The sequence below is a fragment of the Grammomys surdaster genome, unplaced genomic scaffold, assembly GCF_004785775.1.
Source record: "Grammomys surdaster isolate TR1022 unplaced genomic scaffold, NIH_TR_1.0 146, whole genome shotgun sequence".
Taxonomy (NCBI): Eukaryota; Metazoa; Chordata; class Mammalia; order Rodentia; family Muridae; genus Grammomys; species Grammomys surdaster.
In genome coordinates this window covers 7,916,422-7,932,908 of record NW_021604604.1, presented here as the reverse complement: position 1 = coordinate 7,932,908, position 16,487 = coordinate 7,916,422, and the positions used below count along the sequence as shown (strand labels likewise).

The 16,487-nt window shown below is 38.5% G+C and overlaps 1 protein-coding gene across 1 annotated transcript in view; it reads left to right on the top strand.

Annotated features, from left to right (window-relative positions):
• Positions 1–925: 925 nt before the first annotated feature.
• Tmem236 (transmembrane protein 236) overlaps positions 926–16,487 on the top strand; it is a 54,305-nt gene continuing 38,743 nt past the window's right edge. The window contains exon 1 of the mRNA XM_028764949.1: positions 926–1,176. Coding sequence (XP_028620782.1) covers positions 926–1,176 — 251 coding nt within the window. The remainder of the gene's footprint in view (positions 1,177–16,487) is intronic.

The following is a 16,487-nucleotide window of genomic DNA, read 5'->3' as shown; positions in this document are numbered from 1 at the left end:
AGAGGTTTGTTCTTTCTATTGGACTATGAACATGTTCAGAGTAGGAAGCTCTGTCGTTCTTGTCACCCCAGAATACCTAGTAAAAGGATCACCATGGGGCCCCAAATAAGTTTTATGAAGGAAGTGTCTTCCATGGATACATATTTATTTTAGGTATTTCATGTGACTTTTAGGCAAGATAAAGAGCTCTGAGTGTGCAAACCCTAGTGACAGGCTTCTGTCAATTCTGTGACAGTTTCCTGACCAATGAGCAAAGAGCAGTGTAAATCTGCTGCACACCAATCAGCACAAATAATGAATAAAGACTTTGTTGAGAGGGATCCTGGTTAGAAAGCTGATAAACTCAATCCAAACTTCTTTTCTCGGAACTTTGAAGAATGATGAAGAGTAGTTTTGAAGATGAAGTCTTGGGTGTGAGTGTCCTTCTCTGCATGAGTTTACTTACATATAAAAATAGGGTACTTAAAGTACAGGTAATCTAGTAAATGAAATATTTTTTAACTCTAGAATTACATTAGTCTAGTGGTTCTATATCATAAGGGCTATCTATTATATAAACGAGTCTTGTGCAAATTTATCCCTAACCATTGGATTTAAAAAAACAACAACAAACAACAATACAACCAAACCCCTATCTGCCTACCTGTCTGCCTGTCTGTTTTACCAGTGTTCCATGCTTGAAAGTTCATCTGACTTCTAGTAGGGCATGTATAAATACATTTAGTGATCACTTCTACAGAGGTTCTGTTTCTTTAAGAGAACTACGACTGTTAATTCAGATCATTGAACCATATGAGGGTCAATAAAAGAATAAAATCCCTGGTTAGAGATTTGAGTACAAGGAACTTGATCCCAGTGTGTGTTTATGCACTGCTCACTGTAAGCAGGGGAGTGTCAGGTCCTTGGCTGCTCACTGCTTCTCAGGATGGCTTCTGGCAAAATAATCAAGCTGGTGGTTTTTGAGCTTCTTGAGTTTGCTGCCTTCTCGGTTCCTACCCTTGTGATAATGCAACAGTTTGCGACTGCCAATCCTCGAACAAAGGATGAAACGGCTCACTATTGGCTTATTGTTTCCTCTTCCATCGCCTATGTGGCTGTAGTGAGTCTCTTAATCTGGGTTCCGGTAAAGGTTGTCCTATACAAGAAACGACATCTTTACAAGAAAATTATAGGATGGTGAGTAGAGGGTCTCATTAGCAGGGAGCCCCTGCTGTGCTTTTACGCTTACATATGATGTGCACATGTGTGCTAAGCAAGTGACTTTAGCACAAGAGTGTACAAGATTAATAGCGACATTGTACTTAACTTCTGTAAACGTATTGATGTTGTGGTATCTTTTATATCTTTTATGTCAACGTATTGATGTTATGGCTTCATCTACATTTTCTACGATCATTTTTTCCCTAAATAATAAATGACATAAGTTAAGAAGGTATGTTGGTTTCAATATTGCCAGTAGTTTCTCAGTACACTAAAGTGCACAAAGTCTTTCAGAGTTGCTGTACACACATTGTAATCACAAGCTTAGAATGTAGAATTTCACTTTTATGCCAAACTGAAAGTAGCATCTTTTTTTAAGTGTTTGCATTGAACTTTGTTGGTCTAAGGCATGATTTGGTCATTCATTAACTTAGATGTTTTAGGCAACTTGATTACTAAGATTTAAAAAGAAAAGAATGCTTAAGTCATAAGTTCTGTTAACCCTTGCAGGTAATCCTATTAACCTTTGCAGGGAGAAAATATGTCTGTGATAATACAGAGAAGCACATTAGATAAAGATTTGACATTGCCACATGCCTGTAACTCCAGCAATCAGGAGGCTGAGGCAGGAGGATCCACGGGTTCTAGGTTAGCCTGGGCTACATAGTGAGATCTTAAAAAGAGTGAAAATAACTTCTTTTTTTCCCTCTCCCTCTCCCTTTCCTCCCGCTCTCTGTCCCTCTTCCTCCCTGTCCTTCTCCCTCTCCCTTTCCCCCTCCTCCTCCTTCTTCTTTTCCTCTTCTTCTTTTTCTTCTTCTTCTTCTTCCTCCTCTTCCTCCTCCTCTTCCCCTTCCTCCTCTCCTTCCCTCCTTCTCCTCCCCCTCTTCCTCCTCCTCTTCTTCCTCTTCCTCCTCCTCTTCTTCCTCCTCCTCCTCTTCTTCTTCTCCTCCTTCTCCTTCTTCTTCTTCTTCTTCCTTTTCTTCTTTTCCTTCTTCTTCCTTCTTCTCCTCCTTTGGCATTACCTGTCATCTTTGACCGATGAGCTAGAGAACAACCCCTGTTACTGTTGTATTTTTCCCTTTAGATCTGGTTCTCTCTCGTCAGGGATTTCTTTATTTTCTCTGATAAGTTAAATTCTTTTTGTTAGTGATCCTTTACTTCATGGGTAAGCAACATAGAGCAATTTGAACAGGAGATAGCTGAGCGTTGTAGTATAACTTAGGGTAGAAATGTAAAAGCTGTACATACAGTGGTAGTCATCCTGGGTAGGATGCTGACACACAGAGCTAAAGTATGGGTGGAGTTTACCAAGGGCTCCACAGGTACAATGCTGGAGGTAGCCAAGCTACTTTCTGTACCTTAAGGGCAAGGCTTCTAAGAAGTAAATCATTTTGTGGTTGGAATGAGGCAGAGACTGTTCAACCTTGGCTGAATCTCAGTATCACCAATAGGTGTCTTAGAGGGGAACCATATACCCCAAATTCCTTTGACTTTCCAGGACTGTTAGATGAGCAAAGGATTTTGGGGAGATAATGGGAGTTTCAAATGACAGTGATAGTAAAGGACAATACCCCACTGCAGTGCCCCTGCCCAAGGGTCTTGGTTTTGCTGGTTCATTTTTACATTGGCTCATATCTCCTGTACCTTATGTTCCAAATGTTATTCAGATGGCAAACTTTCCCATATAATTTATTATCAATATGGTGGGTATTAAGCTACAATGGTCTCTTCACAGATCCTGTGTACTGAGGGTGTTATACATGGATTTTTATCTTTTAATTGTGGGCCACTTCATACCTCAAAAAGTAGACCTCATGATGAGTGTGTCATTAGTATTCCCCCAAAGGAAACTGATACTCAGGAACACTTAGCAACTTTTCCAAGGTCAGTCTACTAAGTGATAGAACTGGGCTTTGGACTTTGGCCTGTTTCAACTCATGGTTCATACTCCAACTACCTTCCAAACTATCTCTGATGAACAAGGTCTCGGGTCTGTAGGCAACTGAGATTGAGTAGAAGAGAAGTCGTTGTTCCTAATCTTCAGGGTGTGGCAAATTCTTATCCTTTTTGGGATCTACTCAAACTTCATTTTTATATCGGTCCCAAGTAGTCCTTGTATCTAAGGGTCCCGGTTAGTTGCCAAAACTTCATCTTTCAGTATTTTCTTCTGGAGAACCCTCTCCCACACTTCAGTTTCTGTCTGTGGGTAAGGCTGGCTTTTGGTGCTATCAGTGTTTTTACATAGATGTCACTTTATCTGTAATTTCGATGAACTCTGTCACTATTTCCTCATAGGCTCATTCATGAACACTACCTTATAGTTACCTTCTAGGGTCATTACAGAGAGGAAACAGCTCATGAGAACAATTGTAGGCATTTTACACACTCAGCAAAGCTAAATTTAGACTTTATGGCAACATAATGAAGTTAGGTGTTGCTGCCTTCACATTATATCTGAAAACATAGAAACTTAAAATGATAACTTTGTCAAAAGACATGGCAAGCTTGTCATAGTTCTGGGATCTGTAAACCCAGGGCTTTCTCTGAACAATTCTGAACAATTTATATTTTATGAAATTTTTTCTTTTATTCTTTTTGACTTTGAAGGACAAACATAGTTTACTTTAGTGGCATTACAATGTATTTTGTTCAAAGATGTTCATCTCAGTAATACTCATAGATGATTGCCAATGATACTTTGTAGGATCTTGTTTGTTATTTGAACATATGGGAGGCAGCATAGTGACACATTACAACTTCAAAATTATTTTTGCATTTTCACAAGTTCAGTCATAACCAAGGTATTAAACTTTAATTGCTACATGAAGATAGCTAAAAAAAATAACTGTTAATATACATAGTAGGGATCATAAACATTGCTATTTTAATCTATTATTTATCATTGAGTAACTAGGTAGACAGTTGTTCATTTGAAGTTTCACAGATCCTTAAGTTCATAGGTTTGGTATTGATGAGACTGTTTAAAAGCATCCTGGGAAAGACCACATGAAAGACTCTATGATACTGAGATTTTTAGAGAGAGAGGTGCCAGAGAGCTAATCAAGAGTCTGTCCAAAGGACAGAAGGAAGAAAGAACAAACATGGACTCAAATCTCAGTTTTCACATTGGCTTATATGAGTTATTTATATTCTTTGAGCTTTAATTTTCTCAAGAACCAGAGATAATCTAGTTTTCATTTGGGAGCATTTGTTTAAAAACAAAAAGGCATAAGATTGTGCATCTGAAGTCACGAGAACAGTGCATTGAGGCTTTATATACATATCAGTGTTACTGACCTTCAGCTGAGCTGATTATTTCCATTTAAAATGTGAACTTGTTTAATCCTTAGAGTAGTCTTGAGAAATGGAATAAATCGGGCTAAAACCAAAGAAAAGCAGATGCAGACAGTGGTGCTCTTAGAATTTGTAGTATTTTGTAGGATCCCATTTGTCCTTTGAACATGAAAACCCATTACATCCTCAGAAGTTACTTTTGCATTTATACAAGTGCTTTGGGTTTCCTTTTCTCTGTGACCTACTGGACAGCACTGTGAATTGACCAGGTGGCCATAATCCTCCTTTTAAGAAGAGGAAGCGTGTCATGGAGCTGAAGACATACACTAAGTCAACAGAAGAGACTGAACTTTCACTTGTACCAAACACTTCCTCGTTCCTTTAGACTTGTCCTTTCTTGATTGCCTGTTATCATTTCTGTGGATTAGGGAGAGGCACAGTAGAATAAAGAAAAGCTACTTAAGTAAATAACTAAGTGTATATGCCAATCCATGAGAGAGACCCTTTTCTGAATGTTCAGAAGGTTCACTGGGGACTGGACATCTCTGGAGGATACGTGGTATGCCCAGACTGCCACAGGACCCAGAGCTGTCTCAGGAATTCTCTCTAATCCTTTTCAGAATATGACTATTTCAAACTATGATGTGTCAGGAATTTGTGGCAGTGTGAAGTTTGGAAGACCATATTTTGAGTGACATTCTAGATTGTTGTGGTTTTGCTTTCGCTTTTGCTTTGTATCAGGTTATGGTCATGACAGTGGAATAAGAACAAATATTTGTTGATCACCTCCAATGTACCATGCATACTTCTGAACATATTATCTATCTATGTGTAACCCTAGCTGTCCTGAAACTTGTTCTATAGACGAGGCTGGCCTCGAGCTCACAAAGATCTGTCTGCCTGTGCTGGAGGGTATTGAGATTAAAGTTCTGTGCCTCCACCACCCAACATCTGTATCCCTCTTGAATAAATGTATCTGTACATCAACTTTGTCCCTTAAAATTCAACTTGATGGCTGGAAGAAATCCCAGAGCTCAGTGTCTTGTGCAAGATAGATAGATCATCTGCCTCTTGTTTTTCTTTCTTTAAAACATGGAGCTTAGTATGTTTTTTTTTTTTTTTGGTTTTAATTATCAGATTGATCTTCCTTATTTATCAGACAAAACTTGCCACTGTGTGGCTGCCCTCCAATCCTCTTTCGAGACTTTACCTCCCTTTATATATCAGTGAGCTTGTCCATGGCCAGGATTTCTTCTTATCACTCCCCCAACCCCCGTCTCTGTCATTCCTTAAGCACATTATTCATTGTCAAAACTATAAGCTGCCATTTCTGAGATGTCTCTCCAGGGTGACTTCTCCTAGCACACTGTTTCTGTCCCAAAGTCTCTCAGACAAATGAACATAGTCAGATCACCCCATTGGGCTCAGACATAACCCAAGCCATTCTGGTTTTGTTGTTTGTTTGTTTGTTTGTTTTTTGGGTTATTTGTTTGTTTGTTTTCAATTTGCAGAATCCCACCAGTTCTCCACGTCCCGTGGTTCCTGAGTTTTATACAGTTTTAGAAGTCTCCTTGGATGCTAGCTGGCTTTCTAATGTTCAGATACCATATCTTGATATCCTTTTGCTTCAAAATACTGACTTCAACCATCAATTCAACACCATTGGCTCCATTTGCAGTCATGTCACCAGCTTTACAACTAAGGGTCTAGTTGACTGAAATTTCTGGAAGAATTACTTCAAAGAGAGGTTTCCTCATCCTGAACTTAGGCAACACCTACAAGCCCCAAAATGCATTAATGCCAGAGGTCATTACTTCTCTGTCTTTAGAACACTTTGTACTGAACATACATTTAGCTATCTTCTTTGGTTGTTGTTTTTGTTTTGTTGTTTTTCTATATGAAACTGAGTATTGTGCTTTCATGATCTCTAAAGAATTATGTTGGAATTTTGATGAGTTACGTTGGAATTTTGCATTGAATCTTTAGATTGTTTTTAGATGGCCAGTTTTACCGCATTAATCCTATTTATCCACGAGCATGAGATCTTCCTGTCTTCTGATATCTTCAGTTTCTTTCTTCCAGTACTTGAAGTTTTTGTCATCAGGTCTTTTACTTGCTTGGTTTGATATTTTATATTGTTTGTGTCTCTTGTGAAGAGTGTTATTTCCCTGATTTCTTTCTAGAGAACTATTGTTTTTTTTCTTTTAAGTTAATCTTGTATCCAGTCACTTCACTGAGGGTATTTATCAGTTGTAGGAATTCCCTTATAGATTTTTTGGGGGTTGTTTATGTATACTATCCTATCATTTGCAATTAGCAATACTTTAACCTCTTCCTTTCCAATTTGTGTACCCTTAATCTCCTTTAGTTGTTTTATGGCTGGCTCTAGCTAGAACTTTAAGTACTATTTTGAATATATATGGAGAGAAATTTTATTTTATGTGTATGTGTGTTCATATTTTTAACTCAGTAGTTCCCTCTTTCCCTCCTCTTTTCATTTTATTTATTCTTCTTCATACAACACATCCCAACCACAGCCCCTCCACCCAGTATTATTTCTAGTACCCCCCCACACACACACACAACTTTTCTTCTCCACCAGATCCACTACTTCTCTGGCTCCCTCTAGAAAAGAGCAGGTCTCCCAGGGATATCAACCGAACAAGGCATAACAAGATGCAATAACACTAGGTACAAACCCTCATATCAAAGCTGGATTAGACAACCCAGTAGGAGGAAAAGGGTCCCAAGAGCAGGCAAAGGAATCAGAGGCTGCTCAGCTTTCACTGTTAGGAGTCTCACAAAATTCCAAAGATAAACAACTGTAGCATATATGTAGAGGTGAGCCTTGCCATGTTCCTAATTTTAGTGAAAGTATTTTGTTTCTCTCCAATTAATTTGATTTTGGTTATATAGGCTTGCTATAAATTGCCTTTATTATGTTTAGGTCTTTTTCTTGTATCACTAATCTCTCCAAGACTTTTATCATGAAGGGGTATAAGATTTTGTCAAAGGCTTCTTAGAATCAAGTGAGAAACTCATGTAGGCTTTTTTTTTTCCTTTCAGTTTGTTTATATGGTGGATTACTGTTTTTCATATGTTGAACTATCCCTGCATCTCTGGCATGAAGCCTACTTGATCATAGCGATTGATCTTTTTTTTTTTAAGCATTCTTAGATTCAGTTTTGAGTGTTTTTATTGATTATTTTGCTTCTTTGTTCATAATGGAAATTGGTCTATAATTTCTCTTTTTGTTGAATATTTGTGTGGTTTGGGTATCAGAGTACTGTGGCCTCATAAAATAAATTTAGCAATGTTCCTTCTGTTTCTATTTTGTGGAATAATTTAAGGAGCACTAGCATTAACTCTTCTTTGAATGTCTGATAGAATTCTATGTTAATACAATCTGGCCTTGTACATTTTTTTTTTGTGGAGATTTTAATGACTGCTTCTATTTCTTTTGTGGTTATAGGCCTATTTAAGTTGTTTATCTGATCTTAAAATTTAACTTTGGTAATTGGTATCTATGAAGAAAATTATCCATTTCTTTAAGATTTTACAATTTTGTTCAGTATAGGTTTCTAGAGCATGATATAATGATTCTTGGATTTCCTTCACATTTGTTTTTTATCTCCCCTCCCCAATTTTGTTAATTTGGATATCCTTTCTCCATCTTTTAGTTAGTTTGAATAAGAGTTTATTCATCTTGTTGATTTTCTCAAAGAACCAACTCTTTGTTTCATTGATTCTTTATATTCACTTTTTTCTATTTACTGATCTCAGCCCTCAGTTTGGGTATTTCCTGCTGTCTACTTCTTTTGGATGTGCTTGCTTCTTTTTGTTCTATGACTTTCAGGTGTGCTGTTAAGTTGCTAGTATGAGATTTCTCCTATTTCTTTATGAAGAGACTTAGTGTTATGAACTTTCCTCTTATCACTGCTTTTATTGTGTCCCTTAAATTGTGAACGTTGAACATTTCTTTTCATTAAATCTTAGCAAGTCTTTAATTTCTTTATTTCTTGACTCAGTAAAGAGTTTTTCAATTTCCATGAAATTTGTAGGGTTGTTGTTGTTGTCGTTACTGTTGAAATCAGCTTTTATCCATGGTGGTCTGATAGGATGCAGGTGATTATTTCAATCTTCTTGTATATGCTTAGACTTGCGGTCAACTTTAGAGAAAGTTTCATGAAGTGCTGAGAAGGTATATTCATTTATGTTTGGGTGAAATGTTCTGTAGGTATCTGTTAGGTCCATTTGGTTTACATGTAGTGCCAGCATTTCTCTATTTTAGTTTTTGTCTGGATGACCTGTCTGTAAGTGAGAGAGGGTATTGAAGTCCCCCACTCTTAATGTGTGAGTTTGATGTATGATTTACATTTTAATAGTGTTTCTTTCACAAATGTGAGTGCTCTTGAATTTGGGGGATAGATGTCAAAAATTGAAATATCATTTTGGTGGATTTTTCCTTAGCTGAGTGTGAAGTACCTTTCCCTTTTCTTGAGAAATTTTTGATTAAAGTCTATTTTGTTAGATTCTAGAATGGCTACAATAGCTTGCTTCTTATATTTATTTGCTTGAGAAATCTTTTTCCAACCCTTTACTCTGAGGTAATATCATCTTTGATGTTAAGATGTGCGTCTTACATGTAGTGTAAGGATGGATCCTGTCTTCACATCTGTTCTGTTAGTCTGTGTCTTTTTATTGAGGAACTGTGACCGTAGAGAGATATCAATGACCAGTGATTGTTAAATCCTTCTATTTTATTGTTGTTGTTATTGTTGCTGCTGCTTCTGCTGTTGTTATTATTGTTGTTGTTGTTCATGATGGTGGTGGTGGTGTGTCTCTGTGTGTTTCCCTTCTTTTGGTTTTACTGGTGTGAGAGTATTTATTTCTCGTGTTTTCATGGATGTAGTTAACCACCTTTTCTTTCTAGTATCTTCTGTATAGCTGTTTTGTAGATAGATATTTTCTAAATGTGACTTTATCATGGAATATCTTGTGTTTTCCATCTATCATGATTGAAAGTTTTGCTGGGTATAGTGCTCTAGGCTGGCATCTGTGATCTTCTAAAGTTTGTAGGAGACTTGTCCAGGCCTTTCTGGCCTTGAAAGCCTCCACTGAGAATTTGGATTTAATTTTAATAGGTCTACCTTTAGATGTTACTTGGTATTTCCCCTTGCAGTTTTTAACATTCTTTGTTATGTATGTTTAATGTTTTGACTATTATTCAGTGAGGGGACTTTCTTTTCTGGTCCAATTTATTTGGTATTCTATATTCATCTTTTTTCTTTGTAGGTATCTGCTTCTTTAGATTACTAATTCTTCTTCTATCATTTTGTTGAAAATATTTTCTGTGCCTTTGAGCTAGGATTCTTCTATTTCTTCTATTCCTATTAATCTTACATTTGGAGTTTTCATAGTGTCCCAGGTTTCTTGGAGGTTTTGTATCAGGAATTAACTTAGCTTTAACATTTTCTTTAACTGGTGTATCTATATCTTCTATGCTTGAGATTCTCTCTTCCATCTCTTGTATTCTGTTGATGATGCTCATATCTGTGGTTCTTGTTCACTTACCTAGATTTTCCATTTATAGATTTCCATCAGTTTGTGTTTTCTTTATTTTTTCTATTTTTGTTTTCAGGTCTTCAATGTTTTTATTCATTTCTTTCAACTGATTCTTTTTTGTTCTTTCTTGGAATTCTTTAAGTGATTTATTCACTTCTTCTTTAAGGATCTCTATTGTCTTCCTAAAGTTCATTTTAATTTAATGTCTTTTTCTTGTGCTTCAGTTCTGTTGGACTATTCAGGGCTTGTTTATTGTGTTCTTATGCTGGTGTCTAGGCAGCTGGGTTTGGAGTGATTGTAGGTCTACATGCTGATTTCTGGGCTTTTGTTTGTTGGATAGGTATTTTGTTTCTTGGTTGCTGTTTTCTCTCCGGTCTCTGGTGTGTATGGTCTGCTATTGAGAACGGGGGTATTTCTGCTCATTTTGGCAGTGGGTAGACAGCAGTGAGGGTGGGAGGGAGAATTGGGGAAAGTGTTGTGGGGGTACTGAAAGGGTAGAGAGGGGTCTGCAGGTAGGCATTCTACTGGAGCTCTGATGTTCAGTGTGGCTTCTAGTGCAGCAGGAAGTCTCTGCCCTCCTTTCCATTAGTTTACTCTGATCCTAATTTAATATAATTATACCAGCTTAAACTACTTCTCTACTCAGTTGAAACTTTAAACTCTGGATGGTGCCACTTTAAAAGTTTATAGCCTGCCTTGATTCTGTGTTTTCTGCCAGTTAGCCGAAGTAACTTCCTTACTTCTGGTCAAATCACATAAAATATCTTAGCCTAAATGATCTTCCCAGAAATTCTTGGGTTCACAATAATCTACCAGTGTACCCTAATGATTTATGAAAAATAAGGGCTTGTATAAATAGCTATAACTTTAGTTATTTGACTTCTTTGCAATTCCCAGTGTCTCTATCATACAATCCTCTTTAAACTAAACATTTCCATATTAGCCATTCACTGACTGAAAGGACTGTCCCAAAACTACCATCGGGGACACTAATTACCATATCCCTGGTCTTGGAGATTGTCTACCCTCTAACACTGATATTTCTTTCCAAACTATCTTGTTATACAAATTCTTCATGTAGTTGGTGCTATTCGAAAACAATTATAGGGAAATCTTTCACCACACTAGGCATTTCCTTAAAGACTGTGGTCTATTGTAGAAATTACACAATTATGCATGGTAAATACTGATGTCATATTGTCAGTAAGAGAAAATTTTCTTATTGTATGTCTGTATGAATGTCTGTCTGTATGCATGTCTGCATGTCTGTCTGTATGTATGTACGTGTGTTCTTGAGCATGCACATATGTATGTGTGTATGTGTGAAGCCTGGAGCTGATGCAGGTGACTTCCTCTATTGCTGTCCAATTTTATTTTATTTTTTGATAACATCTCTCATTGAACCAGAATCTAGCTATTTTGGGTAGAAGGGCCCTGCGATCCTTCTTCTGTTTCTGCTGAGACTGTAGGAAGACTCTACACTGCCTGGCTTTTGATGTGGCTCCTCACACAACATTCCCTAACCCATTTTAAAACTTATTCTTTATGCCCCACCCTGCCTCACTCCGTCAGTCCACCATGGTGCCTTGAATGAATCAGGTTGTCAAGCTTGGGTGTGTGTGGACACAGGTTTCAGAGTAGAGAAAAGCTTGCAGTGTAGACTTAATTTGAGCTGAACTTGAAAAGAAGAGAGTAGAAGCTGTCTCCATGGGTGAGGTTGGATGATGAGCTGACTGAGAAAGAAGCGTCTATGTTTTAAGGAGTCGGAGAAGACGAATGTGTTTCAAAAGGAGCCGGCAGAGAGGGAAGAGCTGTGTAGCATCACAGCCGCTGGAAACGTGGGATTTGCAGTCAGAACACCCTGGATTGGAGCTCAGCTTTGACATCCCAGGGGAGGGCATGAAGTGGATGAATTAAAACTTACTCATCAGCTTCAGCTTCAGTGAGAGGCTTTGGTGGGGTCTGGGTGATGGAAACACCATCTTCACTGAAGTACTCAGCATTCAGTTGCAACTTAGAAGATAGTACAGGAGTGTTCTTGGTTGGGGGAGTTAACAGATTCAAGGGAGCCTTGTGGCAGGAAACTTTGATTTAATGACTTAGGGAAAAGAGACTCTTACAGGTTTCTTAGCAGAGAGGCACTTTCCAAGTAATTTATCTGACCTTTCCACCCACCAAGCTTCCCCCATGAGTAAGCTCAGGACCAAACTTGCTGCACAAACAGGAAGTTTTAACCCATTGTGCTTCAGCTTGGTCTTCTTATCCTGGGCTTAATTCTTGGGAGAGTCTTTTCACTGCTCTTTCAATAACCATGGCTGTTGAAGTCATGGGGCTTGCACTTTTGCAAGAGTCACATGCCACCACAGCACAGGTCTTCTTTTCCTGTGTGCAGTGTGCATTCAGTGGCATCTGGTTAGTTTAAACGGAAGCAGACATTCACAGATGCTGTTAATATTCTAGTTGAAATTCTCATTGTCTAGAGTTATGCTACAGTATTTGAAACTTGCTAGAACAAAGTGTATAAATTTGGTGACCTAATGGAACTTGTCATCTCAAAGTCTTAGACACTTAGGAGTCTGAAGTCAAAGAGTTAGCCATGTTGGTTACTTCTGAAGAGACCTAAGGGAGAACGTGCTCCATGCCCATTGGGAAGTATGTAACAGTGATCTGCCATCTTGGTCTTGAGTTCCATGATCACACAACATTCTTCCTGTCTTTCCTCTCCAAGTATCCCCTTTGTTTGTGTCTGCTTCCAAAAATCTTCCTATCTTATTGATTTAAAATCTTTTCTGATATCCTATTTTAACTTAATTACTTTACTTTAGTAAAGCACTATTTTCAAAATTCTATTCTGTTTCTATTCTGAGGGACTAGGAATAGGGGCACAACCATAACCGGAACACAAACTTACCACAGCATACCACCCTTAGAACCCTCAAATTTCACTTTTGTTGTTGTTGTTGTTGCAGAAAGAACATTCATCCTAGCCTCTTAAAAAAGAAGTCTTATTCCTTTCAGTATCAGCTCCGTGTTCAAAGCTCATCAAAACATCATCCGAAAATAGCCCCAAATCTCCATTTTATGAGCAAGACTTGGGGAAGGACTTGTCTTGGGTCAAAATTCCTCTCTATCAGCGACCCTGTGAAACCAGCCAAAAAGTAGATTGTAGAACCTACAGAGATGGATAAATAATGCGTGCTGCTCTTGCAGAAAATGCGAGTTCAATTTTGAGCATCTAGCTGTAGGAGATCTGATGACCTCTTCTGGCTTTTTCAGACACACACACACACACACACACACACACACGCACGCACACACACGTGCATGCCCATAAAAACTTACAGATCTTTTAAAAAGTACGTTGTCTCCAAAATACGGTGGGACAACCTAGGCATCGCCATTCTTTGAAAGATAAACAGTAAACAGGAAAGGGAAAGCCATAGGTTCCAAGAACGATCCAGCTGAGGACAGAAAGTTCCACTCAGTGTTAAGGCTTGAGGATAATTTTCTGTGGCTGGATGCTCTGTTCTCTGGACCCACCTTCCAGGTCCATCGGGATGCTAGCTCATGGTTGGTAGCCTCTGCTCTCTGAATTCATAGAGGAAACCTGATTTTGTTCAGCCTCTGAACCAGTTAGAGCTACTCTTCCCTATTTTGGAATAGGATATGTTTGTAGCCAAGTAGTTCTGTCAGCTCATTTCCTCCCGAGAGTCCGAACAGCCTTCCTTCATCTTACCCCTTGTCTCCCATCTTCCGCCCAAGGCTTTCTGCTGATGTGGTTGAATTCCCAAGCCTCGATCTCCTCTTCTGAACATATTTTTGTCACCCTTCCCCCTCTCAATATCCCTCTCAATACCCCCTCTCAGTATGGTTGGGGCAGGAACTTTTTTTGGGGGGGGCGGGGTTCGAGACAGGGTTTCTCTGTATAGCCCTGGCTGTCCTGGAACTCACTCTGTAGACCAGTCTGGCCTCAAACTCAGAAATCCATCTGCCTCTGCCTCCCATGCGTCACTACTGCCTGGCTAAAGGGGCAGGAGCTTTCTAAACATTAAAGTTCTAGTTTCTTTTCTGCCACACATTAAAAAAAATATTGCTCTTTAGTTAATTTTTACCACAAATAACGAGAATACAGGTCTTCACCCTGCTGTATATGATTCGTTGCTTGCAAGTTGCCGTGGTTTGGATCTGGAATGTTCCCATAGGCTCATGCTTTTAGCACTTGGATCCAGGCTGTGAAGATCATAGGAGACAGAGATCTGGCTATTGTAAGTATGCGACTAGAGGTGGAGAATGAAGAGCATATGTCCCCCAGGTTCTGCTTCTTAACCACTGCCATGTAAAAAATATCTACTACCCCTTCTACTGCCATGAGCTACAGCATACTTTCTACATCCTGATGTTTTGAAACTGTGAGCCAAAATAAACCTTCCTGCTCCGACATGGTTTCTGCAGGGCAATTTGTCACAGTGAAGAGAAAGTAACTGATATGCAAATTCTGTTTTCCTTCCAACAATTTACCTGTTCTTTGCCATCTTACCAAAGATACCTCCTTCCTTCCAGATCACACACTAGAAGTACCTTGCCAGTCAAACTTCTAGCAGCTTTCTGTTCACAAAAGCATGTCAGTTTTTTCTGAGACCATAGACATTTTCTCGGAGCCCTGCCCAGAATCTACTGTACCATCTACATTTTCAGCAACCTTTCTGAGATGTTCTAGGCTTGTCTGATGTACCTCAAGGTTCCCAGTTACTCACTTCCAAAGCTGAGCCTGCATTTTCAGGCATTTCAGCAGCATATCTCTTGCCCAGTGGCTTATATTCTAGACAAGCTAGAACAAAGTGCCCTCAGTCACATGCTATATCCACAACATAAATTCATTATTCACTGGATTAGAGTCCAGAAGCCCAAGACAAAGTATCAGTTGGACTGATGCTGGCAGATATGAGTGACCGCCATTCCTGACCTCTGTCCTAGCCTCTGCTGGATTCAGATGGTTTGTAGCATTCCTTGGCTAATATGGGAATCACTGAACTTTCTGCCTTTACTGCCATATGGCATTCTCCAAATGTTTCCATGTCTTTTTTTCTATGCTAGTCTCTATTATAAAAATATTGGTCATATTGAGTTAGGACCCATCCTAATCATCTTATTTTAATTGGATCATTCTGTGTGAAAATCCCATTTCCAAATGAGGCTGTGTTCCATGGTACTGAAACTTGTTCAAGGTACTGAAGTTAAGTTGTGACTTCATCATGTCTTTTAGGTAAGCACATCAGTTAACTCATGTCTCTTATTAATAAATTATAAGCAGGACTTAGGCAGTAATTGAAGATTTCTAACAGCCATTAAAGAAAACATAAGTAAGGGTTAGTATTTATTAACTATTCCATTAGTATCTAGCAATTATTTTACAACACCATACCAAGCTAATGGAATACTTAATAAATACATATCTTGTAATTGAAAGCTAGCAGGATACATAATATGAATTTTGGCAGCAATGATCAGGAACTATAACTTATTATGCAATCTATTCATGTCACACTACTAATAGATGTATCAGATTCTTTAAAATTTGATATTCAGTAGTGACTACATTGTTACTATGAGTCATTGCAACTTTCATTCAAACTTGAAGCATTCCACTACTGAGGAAGTACATCAGTAGGTAGGTACATGAATTATTGTGCTTAAAATCCCAAAAGAACTTGAATTCATTGTACATAGTTCTTAAAAAGATTGGAGACTTAAAGAATTATTTTAAGAGTTATAGATGATTTCAACTTCGTTATGAAAATCTGCATCTTATTTTTAGTCAATTAGACTTTATCCTGAGAGGATTCAATAGATTCCCAACTGATTTTTATGCATAAAAATGATTCAGAAAACAGTATTCTAGATGCTGGAAACAAAGAATAAATAGCTTCAGTTTTGTGAGATGAAGAAAGAGGATGAGCAACAAAGCCAGAAGAAAAGCAGCAGGATTTCAGGTCATCAGAGGGGTCAAGTGTGCGCAAATCAGGCAGAGGGACAGTGTAGAGACAGGAAAGTCAGGGAGCCCCTAGCAAGAGGAACAGGTAGTGTGAGAGTGAGGTGAGGCTGAGGAAAAGCCAGCGTGGAGAGATCATGAGATAACCGGAAAGCTGGGATGGCTGGTGTTAAGTAGGGGGTGAGGGGGAAGGGAGATCATTTTAAATGAGGAAAAACAGGAGGAAGGATTTCTCACAGAAACCGTGGGCTAGGATGAGAAGGATGAGCTTTATTTCAAATGCATTTCGTGTTCACCAGAGATGTCTGTGATTGTAGTATACTTAAGATGAAGTTTATGACCTGAACCATTTTGTGTACTGCTCAGAGGTATTATATGCATTTGTGTTGCGGGGCAACTATCAGTGTCAACCATCTGTCGATATAAACCCTTCTCATCT